This window comes from Lissotriton helveticus, chromosome 1_1 (genome assembly GCF_964261635.1).
Source record: "Lissotriton helveticus chromosome 1_1, aLisHel1.1, whole genome shotgun sequence".
Taxonomy (NCBI): domain Eukaryota; kingdom Metazoa; phylum Chordata; class Amphibia; order Caudata; family Salamandridae; genus Lissotriton; species Lissotriton helveticus.
In genome coordinates this window covers 1832709173-1832725022 of record NC_136057.1, presented here as the reverse complement: position 1 = coordinate 1832725022, position 15850 = coordinate 1832709173, and the positions used below count along the sequence as shown (strand labels likewise).

General features: G+C 46.9%; 1 protein-coding gene across 2 annotated transcripts in view; it reads right to left on the bottom strand.

Moving 5' to 3' along the window:
* Positions 1 to 15850, bottom strand: part of LOC144753465 (cytochrome P450 2D17-like) — a 296252-nt gene that overhangs the window by 50926 nt on the left and 229476 nt on the right. Inside the window, exon 7 of one of the 2 annotated variants that reach the window (XM_078641147.1) lies at positions 15464 to 15508. The exons of the other annotated variant lie outside the window; for it this stretch is intronic. Within the exon in view, the coding sequence (XP_078497273.1) occupies positions 15464 to 15508 (45 nt within the window). The remainder of the gene's footprint in view (positions 1 to 15463; positions 15509 to 15850) is intronic. 2 annotated transcript variants of the gene reach the window in all.

The window sequence follows — 15850 nt, the reverse complement described above, 5'->3', positions numbered from 1 at the left end:
GTTGGCCGAGGCGGGCAGTCACCATTGTTCCCCGAATTTTCTCCACGATCCATCGCTCTGGTTCAAACGGGGTTCTAAATTTCCACCCAGGGTGCCGATCTTGTACCACGACGATGTCTCCTTCTTGCAACCCGGGGTGTCTTGCATGTCTTCTTTCGCTTGCTTTCTGGTTCGTGACAGTTCTCCGTGCCTGGATGGCAGCACCATCTCTCTCTTCAGGGGTCCATGTAGAGGACGCCGGGATGTTGCCTCTTGGTGCTCTTTTGAACAGGACATGCGCCGGTGCGCAATGGGTGGTGCTATGAGGGGTCTGTCGATATGCACTCAGGAATTGATCCAGCGCAGCTTCCGGGTCTTTGCCATCGTTGACGGCGATGCGGATCGCCCTGTTGAGAGTCCGCATGAGCCTCTCCACTTCGCCGTTTGCTTGCGGCCACAACGGTGTGATCTTGCGGTGTTTTATCCCCAGGCCCTCCAGGTATGCTTGGAACTCTCGCCCTTGAAAGGGGGGTCCGTTGTCCGATTTCACCTCTTCGGGGAGTCCCATAGTGGCAAAGACGTGGTCCAACGCTTTCTTGACTGGTCCAAATGCTGTGGAGGAGAGCAGCTCCACGACGGGGAATTTCGAAAAGGAGTCCACGACCACCAGCGTGTGTCGACCGTCTGGGAAACTCCCGAAGTCTATGCTTAACTGAGTCCAGGGTGTTGTCGCCGCTTCTTCAGTGATGACTGGGGCTGGGGCTGGATCTGACCCCGTGATGGTGCAGGCATGACAGGAGCGCACCATCTCATCCACCATGCGATCCATGGCTGGGAACCATACCTTGTTGCGTAATCTGGCCTTCGTCTTGGCTGTTCCTTGGTGGCCCGTGTGGGCGATCGCGAGGATCTGTTGTTGGAGGCTTACAGGCACCACAATGAGATGCCCTCGCAGTATAATGCCTTCATCACCGACGCTCAATTCATGGCGGATCTGCCATAGCTGTTGTCGGGCATGGCTTATTTCCGGACGAAGTCCTTGAGCTCCTTCCAGAAACCGAGTCCAACTTCCAGTGTCCAGGGCACTCTTGACGCGGGTCAGAGTCTCATCTTCAGCGGTGGCTTTTCCGATCTCCTGCAGGGTGAGGGTCTCCGAGCAGGCAGCCACGGACACCATGTGGACGAATTCCTCCACCAATGGACCATCCGCCAGCGGGGTTGCTTTCCTGGTTACATCGGGATGCCTGGACAGATAATCCGCTGGATTGTGGGCGCCGGGCCGGAAGACCAGGGTGAAATTGTAGCCTTGTAGCTGGACGGCCCAACGTTCAATCCGCGGTGGGGCAAGCCTGGAGGATCCGGTGAACAGGGGCAGGAGTGGTTTGTGGTCGGTCACAATGGTGAAGGGTTGGCAACAGAGATACAAGTGAAAGTGGTGGCAGGCCCACTTGATGGCTAACGCTTCTCGCTCGATCTGAGCATACCGTGTTTCAGTGTCCGTGAGGGCCTTGCTCGCATATGCGACGGGTTTCCAGTCATTTTGGCCATATTCCTGCAGTAGAACTGCGCCGAGGCCTACGGGGCTGGCGTCCACGACCAATTCGGTCTTCCTGCGTGGTTGGAAGTAGGCCATCGTGGCCTTGTCCAGAAGGGTCGCCTTGATTTCCTGGAAGGCTTGGTTTGCTGCGCCTGTCCATTCCCATTCATGGTCCTGTCTAGTGAGTGCGCGAAGGGGCTCGGCCAGGTCGGCCAGGTTGGGTATAAATCGGCCACAGTACGTGGCCATCCCGAGGAAGCTTCTCACCTCGGTGGGGTTTCTGGGCGTGCTGGCATTCTGGATAGCTTCCGCCTTCCTTGGGTCAACTCGGAGCCCTTCGCGCGTGAATCGATAGCCGAAGAAGTCCACTGCTTCTTGGTAGAATGAGCATTTTTCTCTGTGGAGGGTTAGTCCATGTTCCTGTAGTCTTTGTAGGGTGGCCCTAAGATGTGCATGGTGTTCCTCCAGCGTGTTCGAGTAGATCAGAATGTCGTCGCTCAAGTTGATGACCCCACTCAGCCCAGACAGAACTTCCTTTATTGCATTCTGAAACACTTCGGCCGCCGATGACACTCCAAAACTTAGCCTCTTGTATCGCCGGAGCCCGACATGGGTGGAGAAAGTCGTGATGTACCGGCTGTTCTGATCAAGTTCTAACTGGTGGTAGCCTGCGTTGAGATCAAGTTTAGAGAACCACTTCGCCCCGTTGAGGTCGGCGACGATGTCGTCCATGGTGGGCGTGATGTGGCGCTCCCGCTTCACAGCAGTGTTCGGCAGTCTCATGTCGACGCACAGCCTGATGGCCCCAGGCTGTTTGGGTTTGGGGGCAACCACCAGTGGAGACACCCATGGAGTCGGTCCGGACACCTTCTCGATTACGTCAAGAGCTTCGAGCTTCTTCAGCTCCTCTTCAACCTGAGGACGGAGGTTAAAGGGCACCCTTCTGTGTCGCAAGGCGACGGGACGGATGGAGGTGTCTATGTGCAGTTTGACTTTCTTGCCTTTGAGCTTTCCGAGGCCACTGAAGAGCGCAGGGAATTCTTCTAGCATAGTATCGGCGTGCGATTGGTGGACTTGGTTGGCGAAGAAGACCAGCCCTAGGTCTTCCGCTGTGTTGCAGCTGAGCAGTGTACCTTTCTTCCCTTCAGTTACGTGGAACCGGGCCTCCGTTGTGTACTCCCCATTTCGAATGGTGGTGCTGATGACGCCGCGTAGCGGCATGGGTTCGGTGCCTCCATATGTGTATATCCGAGCGTTCGTCGGGGCCAATGTGGGTTTAGGCGACATCTGTTCATACTGGTCAGAGTCCATGACATTCACGGAGGCTCCGGTGTCGATCAGTGCTCTGATTTCTGATCCTTCCACAGAGATCGTGCACATGGGAGGCGGTCTCTTCCGGGTGGCTACCCTGCTGACATAGGATACCACATATACTTCATCGTCCTCCTCGTCCTCATAGTACGGTTTCCGGTCTTGGGCCTGCGTGTCTGGCGGCGGGTGTTCTTGCTCCAGCGACAGTTGTCTCACTCTGGATGTCATCGACCGAGATCCATATCCGCCTCGCGACCTTTGTGCACGGGGCCTGTATTGTCCTCCATGGCACACCGCGGCAAAATGGTTGAGTCTGCCGCACTTCGAGCACGTCTTTCCTTTCGCGTTGCACACAGCGGTCGCTGCATGGTCTCCCCCACAGTAGGCACACTGGGCGTCCCGGGTTTGCCACTGTCGAGCTCTTCCTCCCGTCGGTCTCCTCTGTATCGCGTCAACAGTTTCTTCCTTGATGGGCGCCATTTTGGGTGCGGCTTGCGGAGCTATGGGGGACCGGAGCGCCAGCTCCATTTCGTCTGCTCTGGAATCCGACAGCTCATGGGAGCGGGCAAGGACAAGAATGGCATCCAACGTGATGCCTGGTTGTCTGAGGATGAGCTTCCGTAGTAGTTTTGATTTGCATCCTACGATGATCTGGTCTCTGATTTCCTCACGTGGTTCTGTAAACGGGCAGCTGCTGGCCAGCCGGCGCAGCCTCGCATAGTACATGTCCACTGATTCGGCCTCAGTTTGCCACGCCCGCTTAAACTTGAACTTCTCATAGTCGGTGTTGACCTGGGGGTCAAAGTGGGTATTCAGCGCGGCCACCGCCGCGTCATAGTCATCGTCCTCACCGGTGTTCGGGAGAGATTCAAAAAGGTCGTAGATTTCTGGGCCTCCATACAGGATCAAGAGTGATCTTTTCACGGTGTTATCAGTTTCTCTGGTGCCTCTAAAGTAGAGGTTCAAGCGCCCCAGCCACGCCTTCCATCGCGGCGCCGCAGTTGCTGGGTCCGCAGTCTCGCTGAATGGCGGAAGCGGGGCCACTCCAGTGTGGGCATGGCTGACTACGTGAGTGTCTGCTCCGCGCCGAGGAGGTGGGCGTGGCGTAGCGGCATGTGCGGCCGTCCATGTGGGCGCACCCCCTGTGGCGGCGTCGTTCATGATGCTGACCCCTCCCTTGGATCACACCCTACCTGCGCGGGCCGCGCAGCGTGGAACGGAGTTAGGACGGTGAGTATGTGACTGTCTAGCTTCCTGACGCGGTGCTCCCACGGGAGGCAGTAGTTGATTTTGCCAGTGCTTGTATATAACAGGATTAGCACGTCACAGTGCAGCAACACACTCCCCCCCCAGGGCCTGAGCAGGCCGTGTCCGTGGTGCGGGGAGCAGGCAGAAGTGGAATCAGCCCGTGCCTGTGTTATTGCCCTTGTCAGTGCTTGAGTGAATCACGCTTCCAAAGCAGTCCCAGGGCCAGAGCAAACCGTGTTCACGGAGCGGAGGGCAGGGCAGGCGTAGGAGGCACCGTCAGACAGGGCCTCGGGGCTGACGTGCAGCGTCTCCCCTCTTCGCCCCACCCCCTCTGGGGCAGCACACTACAGGGAGCGCGCTAGCGCTGTGCGCGCAGCGGGGCGAGCCCCCAGGCAGCAGCGCACACAGCGCGGGGGCGAACCACTCACCGGGCGGCTCCCGCCAGCTGAACACGCTCCGACCTCGGAGGCGCGTGGGCGGGGAGCCGACTTGAGCAGAGGCAGCAGGCCGGCGGACGAGCTCCGCGGCCACGAGGACGCCCGGCAGAAGCCGCCGGCAGCCAACAGCAGGCAACGGAGCGAGGAGCTCCAGCAGATGGCCAGGCACGCGCGGGGGCAGAACCGGCCTCGTCGCCAGTGTCTTGCGCGAGGTCCGGGCCTCGCACAGGAGGTATTTAATACAGTAATGGGGACACACACACACAGGATGGAGGGTATGCCGGAAAGACCCCGAGCGGTCTTCCGCGCTTTTAATATATACCTCGGGGCGTGCCCGTCCCGAGGGTGAAGGCGTGCGTGTATGTGTATTGATACAATGTTGGTGAGAGGCCGGGTGGCTCTCTACATCGGGGACTATTTTTTCTACACAGGGCTTGGGGCCTGGCATTTTCCTCTTGCCCATACCTAACTGTGTAGACTGTACTTATTACGATTTATTTAAAAAAACGGGGCTAATCAATATATTTTTACTTTCATTTATCAGGATCACCATCAAAGTAATACGGTAGGTAAATGTGGAGGACTTTGCTAAGCGCAGCCCAAAATCACTTCCAGTTTTTAAGTTTGTCCACTCGATTATCAATTAAATCAAACTCTTACTGTCAGTCTTTTAGTCCTCTATGATCAGTTAAAATCCAAGAGGGGGGCCCAGCCCAGCCTCATCCAGGCACAAACGGGCAAGGACAGGCCCACCCTTGGCCCGGGCGAGCCCGCGCGTTTCCCGCGCCGCGGGAGCCCCGGGTGATTCTTCAAGTACGGCGATCTCGCTGCAAATCCCGCTAGAGCGCACATCCTTCTGGGGAATAGAGTCCCGGGCAGTCCTGCGCTCCGCAGTAGATGTTATCAGCAGGTGGTCAAAAGGTGGCTGAAGGGCAGCTGAAGAGTCCTGGGCAGTGAGGCAGCAAGAGCATTTCCAACAACAGGCAGCAAGTAAGTGAGTTTAGGCGCTCCGCGCCGCGGGAGCCCCGGGTGATTCTTCAAGTACGGCGATCTCGCTGCAAATCCCGCTAGAGCGCACATCCTTCTGGGGAATAGAGTCCCAGGCAGTCCTCCGCTCCGCGGTCGATGTTATCAGCAGGTGGTCAAAAGGTGGCTGAAGGGCAGCTGAAGAGTCCCAGGCAGTGTGGCAGCAAGAGCATTTCAAACAACAGGCAGCAAGTAAGTGAGTTTAGGCGTTCTGATCAATAACTCTATTTCTATGGAGGACAAGGGGAATGCTTTCTGTGGGAGTTGCTTTGGTCTCTAATGGACCTTCCGCAAGATAATACACTGGATTCCTGTGGCATGGCATGAGGCTATTTTGCGGGTCTTTTTTATGAGTAGATTACACTATGGGAATCCCTTGTATGTCAGAATGGCTGACTATTTGTTCACTCACCTACAATTGATTCAATACTCCTGGTGAGATTGATTTGCAACCACTAGGAGCTCGTTTTCAGTTTGTTATAAATTTCTTCATTGGCTACTAGTCGTAAGAGAAGTATTTTCAAACCACTTTGTCATGTGTTGTACCCTCCCTTATCAGCTTTGCTGCCATATCCTGTATTGTTATCGACTTTGATATTTTTAATATCTTTGTCTCTGAACAATTGTAAAGCGCTCTGATACCCAGTAGGGTCATGTTCAAGCTTTGTAAAGCTTTCTAAACAAATAAATACAATCAATAAACACTGAATATTTTATGAGACCAGACCAGTAGCCTTAAATTGTAAAATTGTTTTTCACAAGACAGTGCGTGCCCTTTGATCTGCTCGTCAGGCTGATACACTGTAGGCAAATTAAGAGATCTCGAATGGGGATTGCTCTCTAGTGCCGGGATATCCCATTGTGGATGATTTTGCGCTCTATAAATGCTATAAACATGACATCACTATATGGTGTTGGGCCACACGCTTACTTTGATTCTCACACAGGCAACCCAAAAATAGGCACAGACAGTACTTTAACAAAAACACATACAGACAGGCAATGCACATTCAGGCACACAAAGTCATACGTGTACAGAAATAGGTACAAACATGTCTATGGATGGAAGAATGCGTGGGAGGCTGTGTTCCATGGGTCCATGGGCATGGGCCGATATGTAGCTAGTACAACATGGCAACCATAAAGAAATCACTGTTTTGAGTGCTGCTTTAAGGAACACTATAATACAAATGACCACATTCTAGAAGTTGCATGTCTAAAATCAATATATTGTGATTGTTGTAATTATAGAGTAGGGTGCATTTGGGTTTTATATAAGTTGGACTGATTGTATGAACCAAGCATGTGCAGAAGCAGTGCCAGAGTGTTCTGACTGGTTCAATATATTCAGATTGTTGAGAAATCAAGATAAAGAGAGAAAGAGTGTGATTTTGTGTATTTGTGTTTCTGGCATGTGTGTTTGTGCATGTGAAAGTGTGTCTGGGTGTGCGTATCCATCATTAAGAAAAGACGAAGCCCAGTGTTGACAAAGATAGCGGTTGAAGCCCAGCTCCTGACAAAGGCATTTGATTATGATTCCAACAAATCATCTTAAGGCATGGATGCTAAAGGGAAGCACATAAGACACCCTCCCCAGCCCCTGGAGCCCCTAACAAATTTAAGGTAGGTCAGGTATGTTCCTATGTGTGCAACCTTTCAGTCACATATTTGAATCCTAGTGACACAGCTAATGAGGTTAATACTGGTCCTGCCATTTCTTTTTACATATAACCCTTAGTATAGTTACAGGGGGTTGCTTCTGGGATGGATAGGCAAAAATCTAATTGAGCAGTATCCAGAGCATAGACAGCAATTTTTAGAGATTTGTCTGTCAAGAATGGTCTCATTTTCTTCAACGAGTGGAGGAACCTTTGTGGTAGTTTACTGAAATTAAGTGAAAGTGATAAGGTGTAGTCAATGTAGAAGCCCAGAGATTTCACATAGCAAGAAAGAGATGGTTGGAGTTAATTCAAGAGAACAATGTTAAATTCGTTTTTTTTGATAACCAATTTTATTGATTTTGAAAGAGAGCACAAAACACAAACGAAGTACACACAGTCAATTAAATAAGCGGTTCACCTGAGAACGCAGTACACCACAACACTGCACATCAATATCTAGTGATTGAAGGGGTTGAGCCAGGCACCCACCGCATCACACAACGGCCACACAGAGTGTTAGTCATCTATCGCCCCCACCCATTTTGCCCCACACCATGCGGTATTTCTTGGGTTAAATTAGTTTTTGTGCTTCAGACTGATCAGGAGCCCAAAACGGCTCATTAGCACTACCCTCTTCATATTGTACCCTATCAGCGAAGTTTTTAATCAGATTGTTCAGGTCGATGTTCAATGAAGAGACTGTCCAGTAACAAGAACAATCTAGTCAGTTTTGGAAATGACAGTGATCGTAGCCAGTTTCATGGAATCTGTAGGAATCTCATGCTCAACTATTTCACTGTAGAGTTTCACTATGCATGTTCAGCAGATATGGAACTATGTCTGATCTGAAAAACTCTTGACAAAAGACCCTAGTCCACAGGAGATTTTTTCATAAAATGTTGACCACATTTTCAGCAGCTGGTTTTATAAAATGCTTTCCTTCATGCCCAAACTGGCAAAAGTTTATGAGTTTTGGAAAAATGAGTCTAGTGTCTCATCGTGGGGTTTGCTCCCAATGTACATAAATATTTGAAAGCACATCCACGCCCTGCACTCCCGCATACTTTTGGCTCTAGGTTTCTGGTACTTTGACCTCTGCAGTGGCTGTAACCAGATAAACAGGCCAGCCTCATTTGGTCTGTATGACCATTCTTATTTCAAAACTGATTTTAACTCTCACTCTGGTAATGTATGTGTGCAGGAGCCCGGCATAGTTTCACACAGTAGAAGGGAAGGATAGATTATCCCACTCATTTCTTAAACATGGCCTGCAACTACATGCTGTTCCAGACAGGCCTTGCTGCAGGATTTGTTCTGGCTGTATACATAGTAAGAAAACCCTGAATTGTAACTTTTGCTAGAGAGTGCTATAACAGCAAAATGTACAATGCATTGGTAATCCATGCTGAAAAGACTAGTAGTAGATTTTATGTTCTATAATCCATTACCTTTATAACAGTTCCTGCCGGACTCAACTGAAATGCGTTCCAAAAAGTATTCACATTGCTGTCTGTGAGCAGGCCAATTCACACCTTTGGAGCCTATACCGTGTCAGCTGCTGTGCCAATAAACTGTTAACACAATTGTATTGTATTTTATTGTAATTGTCTTTATATAGCACTTCTGCCTCTGACAAGGCTTTGAAGCACTTTATGGCAGGTAGCATGCTACTCCGTAACCCAGAGTTAGTAGCAAGTCCAGTGGTTATTAATTATTTTTGTAAATATGTTGGCTATTGGGATAGTCATGTGCTCTGGGGAACGTGAAGCATTGTATTTCCTTCAGTTTCTATTGGTGGATTAGGGTAACAGGCGTTAGGCGAAATTATCAGATTGAGTTCATGCTAGTGGAAAAATGTGATAATTAAATATGGTGTAGGAGGTTAACTATTGTGAAATAGTGAGAGATTACACAGATGTGGGGATTGTGATTAATGGGAGTGTGATGATTAGATAGTATAGAAAAGGATCGGTATTGCAGGAATGGGTACTAAAAACAGAGTTTATGATTTGTAAGGAGGAAGTATGATTAGTTTACTAAACTATAGTAGAAAGTAAGGTGGCAGACGTGATAGAGTAGAGTAAACGCCGAAGTACTAAGACAGCCAAAGGCGGGAGTGTAAGAAGTGTATTGTTTAAATTGAGTCAGATTAAATCTCTAGATATAATCAAGAAATTTTCATGCAGGGTTTTTTTAAATAACGAGACAGGATGCAATATGCGGAAGTATAAACAGTAGCAAAGAAATGCTGAAAGTTGATTACCCGTGGGCAGGTAACATAAGTTGTTTAGGCCGTTCCATTTTGCTACTGATGGCGCTGATACAATCTGTCAATTTTTGTAACTTAGATATTGAATTTTTTTTTTAACTTTGTACTTGTTTTTTTTTTATTTTTGAAATTGACTTGTGTTATGCGCAGTTAGCGGGTCATTTAGGTGTATCTAGTTCAATTTTGAGGAGTGAAAATCCCTGTGGTTTAAAGTGATGATTCTGTTATGTGTTTGAGACAAGTGCATAGACACTTTCGCTTTCTTCTCTTTATTCTCAGCCGCTATTTTAATGCATTTTAACAAGAACCACATTTCCCAAAAAATACTGGAAATGTTTGCCAATTGCATGCTGTACACAGAACAGTGACATTCCTTCTTAATAAAAGTGGTGACATTCCTTCTTAATAAAAGTGGATCCAAAACTTGGGGAGCTTGCTGATTTTGAGCTGTGGCACAAGGGGGACTTTTTTAAGGAAATGGGAACGTTTTTTAATACCTTCAACGTCACTGGACAAATCCAAGTCCTCCATCAAAAGGGTTTTTCTCCTCTCAGGTTTCCTGGTTGAGGCAGTGGCCACTCAGCCCCTATGCCTTCTCCCAGTACCCTCCTAGAGGGCAAGACTCCAGGCAATATCAGGAAAGGGCAATATTAGGACCATACCTGTTTTGGAAATTTCTACCAGTCCGCAGACGGTGCTTCAGAGGCAGAGGAGAAATGGGATTCGACACTGCCTTCAATTCCAGTGAGTGTTTGCCCTTCTTCCGTAATTAAAATAGGGGATCGTCTTGCAATTTTGTTCCATTTCTGGCAGTCAATCAAAAGTGATGCTTGGGACCAGCAGAAGATTCAGGGGTTTCACATAGAATTTTGTGGGTCCTTATGTCACGTTACACACCCCAGTCCACTCCAGTTCTCATAACATGAGGTGCAAATGGTGGATGCGGAGGTTGCCTCGCTCCTTGCAAAAGTAGCTATTTGTCCTACCACCCCTCATCCACCTGGCTTCATAAGCACCATTTTCGTAGTAGACAAGAACGACAGGAGTGAGAGAACGGTAATATATTTACGAGAGTTCAACGAGTGGCTGGTATCCGCCATTTAAAAATGGAGGGTATACACCTCCTCCAAAGTTTTTACGTCATGCAGACTGGATGCTCTTCCTGGACTTGAAGGATGCTTACTGGGCCATATTAATTTTCCCACCTCACAGGAGGTTCCTCAGGTGACAACAGACGTTTCAGTTTGCAATGCTACCCTTCAGGCTCTCCTCCGCTTCTAGGTGCTTCACAAAGGTGTTTAAACCAGCTGTGGGATACCTACAAGCACAGGGGATACAGGGGACACTCCTCATTTACCTTGACGATTTGCTCCTCCTGGTACAAACCCCCGACATTTGTCAGTCCAACTGCAGATGGCTGTTAACCTGCTCGAAAGTCTTGGATTTGTTGTTATCGAGACTACACCCCTCCTAATACCCTCTCAGAGAGCAGCTTTTCTGGGTTTTGTCAGATTCCACTGGGGCTACCTTCTCAGAAAGGGACGACGATTCAGCACAAGCTTTGGAGAACGTTAACCCGACAGTGTCCTTGTAACACATTGCTTGCCTTGTAGGTCTCTTATCATCCTTCATCCAGGCCATTTTCCCAGGACCCCTGCACTATCGGGCTCTTCAGAGATTAAATGCAGCACACCTGCAAAAGGGGCTCACTTACTCCCTACCAGTCATCCTTTCAGACGATGCACGGGAGGATATTCTTTGGTGGCTTTCCCTCCTAGAAGCATCGAATGGGAGAGCAATTTTCAGTTAGGCTCCGGATCTCCTTATAGAATCTGATGCCCACAGGTCAGGCTGGGGCACTCAGTGTGGAGAATTCTCCACAGGACAATTGTGACCTCCTCAAGAAAAGAGATTACCCATCAACTGTTTGGAGCTTCTGGCCAGGTCCTTTGCAGTCCAGTGTTGGGCCCGGGACAAGATCCAGTCCTCTGTCCTGCTCAAAATGGACACATTTCATCCGTCAGGTACATCAATCACCTGGGGGCACTCACTCCAAGGTTCTCTTGGATCTGGCGACCAACTTTTTGCTGTTCTGCCTGGACCATTATATCTCGGTTACGGCAGAATATCTTTCCAGCCTGGAGAACTGGGTGGCGGACTGGCAGTCGAGTCACTTCCAGGACTCCAGACTTTGTAAACTTCCTTTGAAAGTCTTTGCCAGCATTTAGAACCATTGGTGAAGAACTGTAATCTTCATTTTCAGGGAATACTTACTAATAAAAAAGAACTTGGCACAGAAGCTGAAAATATGAAAATACATCTTTATTAAATTTAATAAGTGAGGCCACGTCACACAGAAGCCGTAGCAACTGAATGAGGCAGTCTGAAGAGTACAGAAAGCAGAGGCCTTTTATATGCTTAGGGTTACAAACTTCAGCATACAAGGGGCCGTCCTAGCTTTTGCAAGCATGCAAAATGCCTAACATTCCTTCTTACACAGCCGGACAAACCCATAATAAAAGGACCACAACCCATATCATAAACAGACCATAAAAGAAGGAGCAGAAAACAGATAAGAAGCAGGATAAGGGGTGTGTGTGTGCATACCAAACTCTACAATGTCCTGTGCTTTGATCCTCAATCTTGATCAGCTAAAGGGCAGGAACTGGTTTAACAAGGTCAGCTTCAGGCAACAGGGTCAGTTCACTCAGGTCAAACAGGAGTCAGCATGAACTCGAGCTAAGGTGTACGTGTCCTTAAAAGACTTGTTCAGCCACAATCATCGGCCTATGTGAGGGCAACCACAAAATGGCTGCCATACACAAAATGGAACCCACGGGTTCAGAATTCAGAGAACCTCAGACCCTCCTTTTGCCCTTACATAGGCAATCACTCAGTCTGTGTCTGAATCGATATCAATACCATCCGTTATTCCCTTCACTAAGGCATTATTACTCGAGTTATCTTTCATGGAACGCAAGGGATAGACTTCGTTGGCATAAATAAACATCGTCTGATATGCCCATACAGACCCATTGTAAATAAATGACAGAACCAAATAGGGAATACCTCTATCTGTAGTATGTGGCATAAGACCACACACCCAACAATTAATGGTGTTCATTACTAACTGGTGTTGATGCAGAAGCTGTACAAAGGAATTATAAGTAAACTCTGACCTCCTAACCAGTTCATGTTCAGATAAAATATGGAAAGAATGCGAAGAAGTAGTAGTAGGAAGAGACATAGGTTGGGAGGCGGGTACAGATGTCAATTGGGTAGCAAAAACAATCCAACCCACAAAAGACAACGTCATGCTTAAAAATACTAGAAACCATGTCATTAAGAACAAATGGACAACAGGATAAAGTAATGACCACTATTACAAATAAAAGTATCATTTTTCACAACTAAGCAGAAAGCAAATCCTAAAATTATCTAGTAAATTTTTTTTATGGTTCCTATGCATTTCAGTAACTCCTTATATGTTCAGGTGAAACAGTGGTGATCCTTATTAATGCTCTCAGATGAAAAGGGATACTCTTCCACAGAGAATGGACTTCATTCTGCTTTTACTAAACAGAATACTACTTTAAAACAATGCCAGCAAAACAGCAAAAAATAGTCTCCTAACACCCATTTTATGCAATCGCACGGGAAATACCCAGAGTCCGTACAAGCCTCTCCGGCAGGCTTCTATTGTTCATCAAAATCCTCTTCTGTTTTCTTCCGCATGGGCCTCTTCATTCAGGCCTTTCATGAAAATGGTCCTTCTCAGTATCCGTTGGAGTGCCCTCCTGGCAAACACTCATAGCTCATTCGAAAGTCTCAATGTCTCAATGCAGTGCACCAATATCTCTTCTCTGCGGCAGGCACTACAGATAGTGTGCTCTCCATTGATCAAGGGCACAGATCATTTTATGCAGATCCGGGCCTACATTCTCAGGCTCCAACACTCATTACTCAGTGTCAGAGAACGCTCAGGCTGCTCTTTCATGGGCACCATAATGTAATGCCTTTTGCCAATCTCGAATCCTCCGGTGCACTGCACTTCCGTTGGAGCAAAGGAAAAGGGGGTGTGTGGCCAAAACTCAGGCCAAGGGACTCAAGGGACTGCACACTGTCAGAGGTTACCAGTACATGACAGGTGGAAGACTGAAGCCTCAATTCTTTCGCTCTTTTGCACTGAAACTCTGGTTCTGTGGCAAAACCAGCTCCTCCTTCTCGCTCTTTTGCACTGAAACTCTGGTTCTGTGGCAAAACCAGCTCCTCCTTCTTTTTTGATGTTCAACGCCTTCTGATGAAGCAAGCACAATACTTTGGCGATATTATTGATGGCACGCTGGCGATCGCTGTCTGGGTGCTGGGACTTTTCATCTGTTAGCTGTCGCTAATGGGATTGTGGGTGAGTTCCGCAGGTTATTATGACTTAATCCCGCAGAACCTAGTAATGTAGGAAATGGGACACATTTGTTATTTTCCTTCAATTTAGTACAAAAACAGTTCCTTTAACAAAGGGACTGCAAACAGGTGGCCTGCAATCTTCAAAGGAGTGGCTATACGCCATGGAACTATTGTGATCTAAAATACACTGTCATTCTCATAGAATACAAAGACAAAGGCAATAAGCAAAACAGTGCCTCTAATTTCTTCAATTGGGTTTCCATGTGAGAGCATATCCTCTACCATCTAAGGGTAGATAACTATATGAGAATTTTATCTAAATGGATGTCCTCACACATAGTGGCATCATCTAATGGGGTAAACACATTTTTTCTCTCAATAATTACATATAGGTGTTACTAAATTCCTTATCTAAAACATTTCAAAAGAGAAATCACATGATACAGATTATCAGGGACATGTGGATACCTTCCTTTTAATAACTGTGCATCAAGTGCACTACGCAATACACAGGCAAATAATCAAAATGTGGAAACTTGTCTTATAATAGCATTGAGTCAGTTAACCAATCCAACACTACCCTGACGGTCAGACTGGAAAACATCGAGGTAGGCCTAAAGAAAATTCTTAAAAACCAGTCTAGTTATACAAAAGGGATTTATACATAATATGGCGTTCCTAACACATTACTGCAATCTGGAAGTGTGAACCTAATACAATAATAACAAAAAGAAGGCTAACTGGTGAAAGGAATATGGAAAAGGGAAAATGGGACTAGGACACAGCTGAAATCCCCAATTACTAGACACGATGCAACATCAATCAGGGGAAAAATTAAGCCTTGTTTCCTTTATGGTACAAAGCCATACACTATTCAGGAAGCAGAACAAAACTGACTAATGTAATATAAAAATGAGGTCACCATGCACAAAAGTCACAGATCTATAATTTATCCTTGCGTCCAATTCAGGATACATAATTTTAGAGCTGCCTGTTCCTTATAGGAAAGGGGGCAGTAACGTGACTGTAGGTGAAACCTTGTTTCCTGTATATCTTTTTTATTTTTGTTCAAATACCATTATAGCCAAATTTGACATGCACTGGTGAAGTGTTGTTTGTCTCCCTCACAGGATGAAAAAATATCATATCTGTGAAATTTAGCGCAAATTCACCCAGCTGTTGTACAGGATACACATCGTCATGTATATCCCTTAACAACACAGGTAAACTTGTAATAGTATCATAAGCAGCAACATAAAACAAAAAACATGCAAAAAAACGCACAAAACGGACATGTCAAGCCATCAGATATACTCGCTGTATATCAAGCACAAAAAGCATAGACAAAACAATAGCATATATAAATGAGCGGTGACGCATAACACCGTGTCAGGTTTAAAATCCTTACCCTCCTTTTTGACAGTAGATCACCAATTAGTGGATATCTGCTGTCAAATACAACTTTCAGACACACAGAACCAGCAAGAATAATTCATGATAGAACCAAATACACAAACATGAAAAACGCATGGACATTTCTTTCCAAAGGAGTTACGCAAAAACACATCTCATTTCAACCAACCAAACTCACGTGTCTTGTCAGCCTTAAAATCACCCAGAGCAATCCATAGATGATCTGTGGGCAGAAGCAAAAAAATACACAACACACAAAAGAGAGACATTTCTCATAACAAACAGACATCAATTATAACTTTTAATCAGAAGACAAAACATAATATACATTAACAGACACAAAAATAAATTTCCATTACTTAACTGTTACCATCTTGTCAATCACCTTGCAACATGAAGCCCTTTTAACTTTCCAAAAGTAAAATTCTTTCACTGACACTCCATGTTAGCCGTGCTCCAAAATTCGTTCTCACTTAGGCATGTAGCCTTCAAAATTTCAATAAAAAGCTTTGTCTTATTTTCTGTCTAAGACTTAATGCAATGCTTCATTTTCGGTCAGATAAAA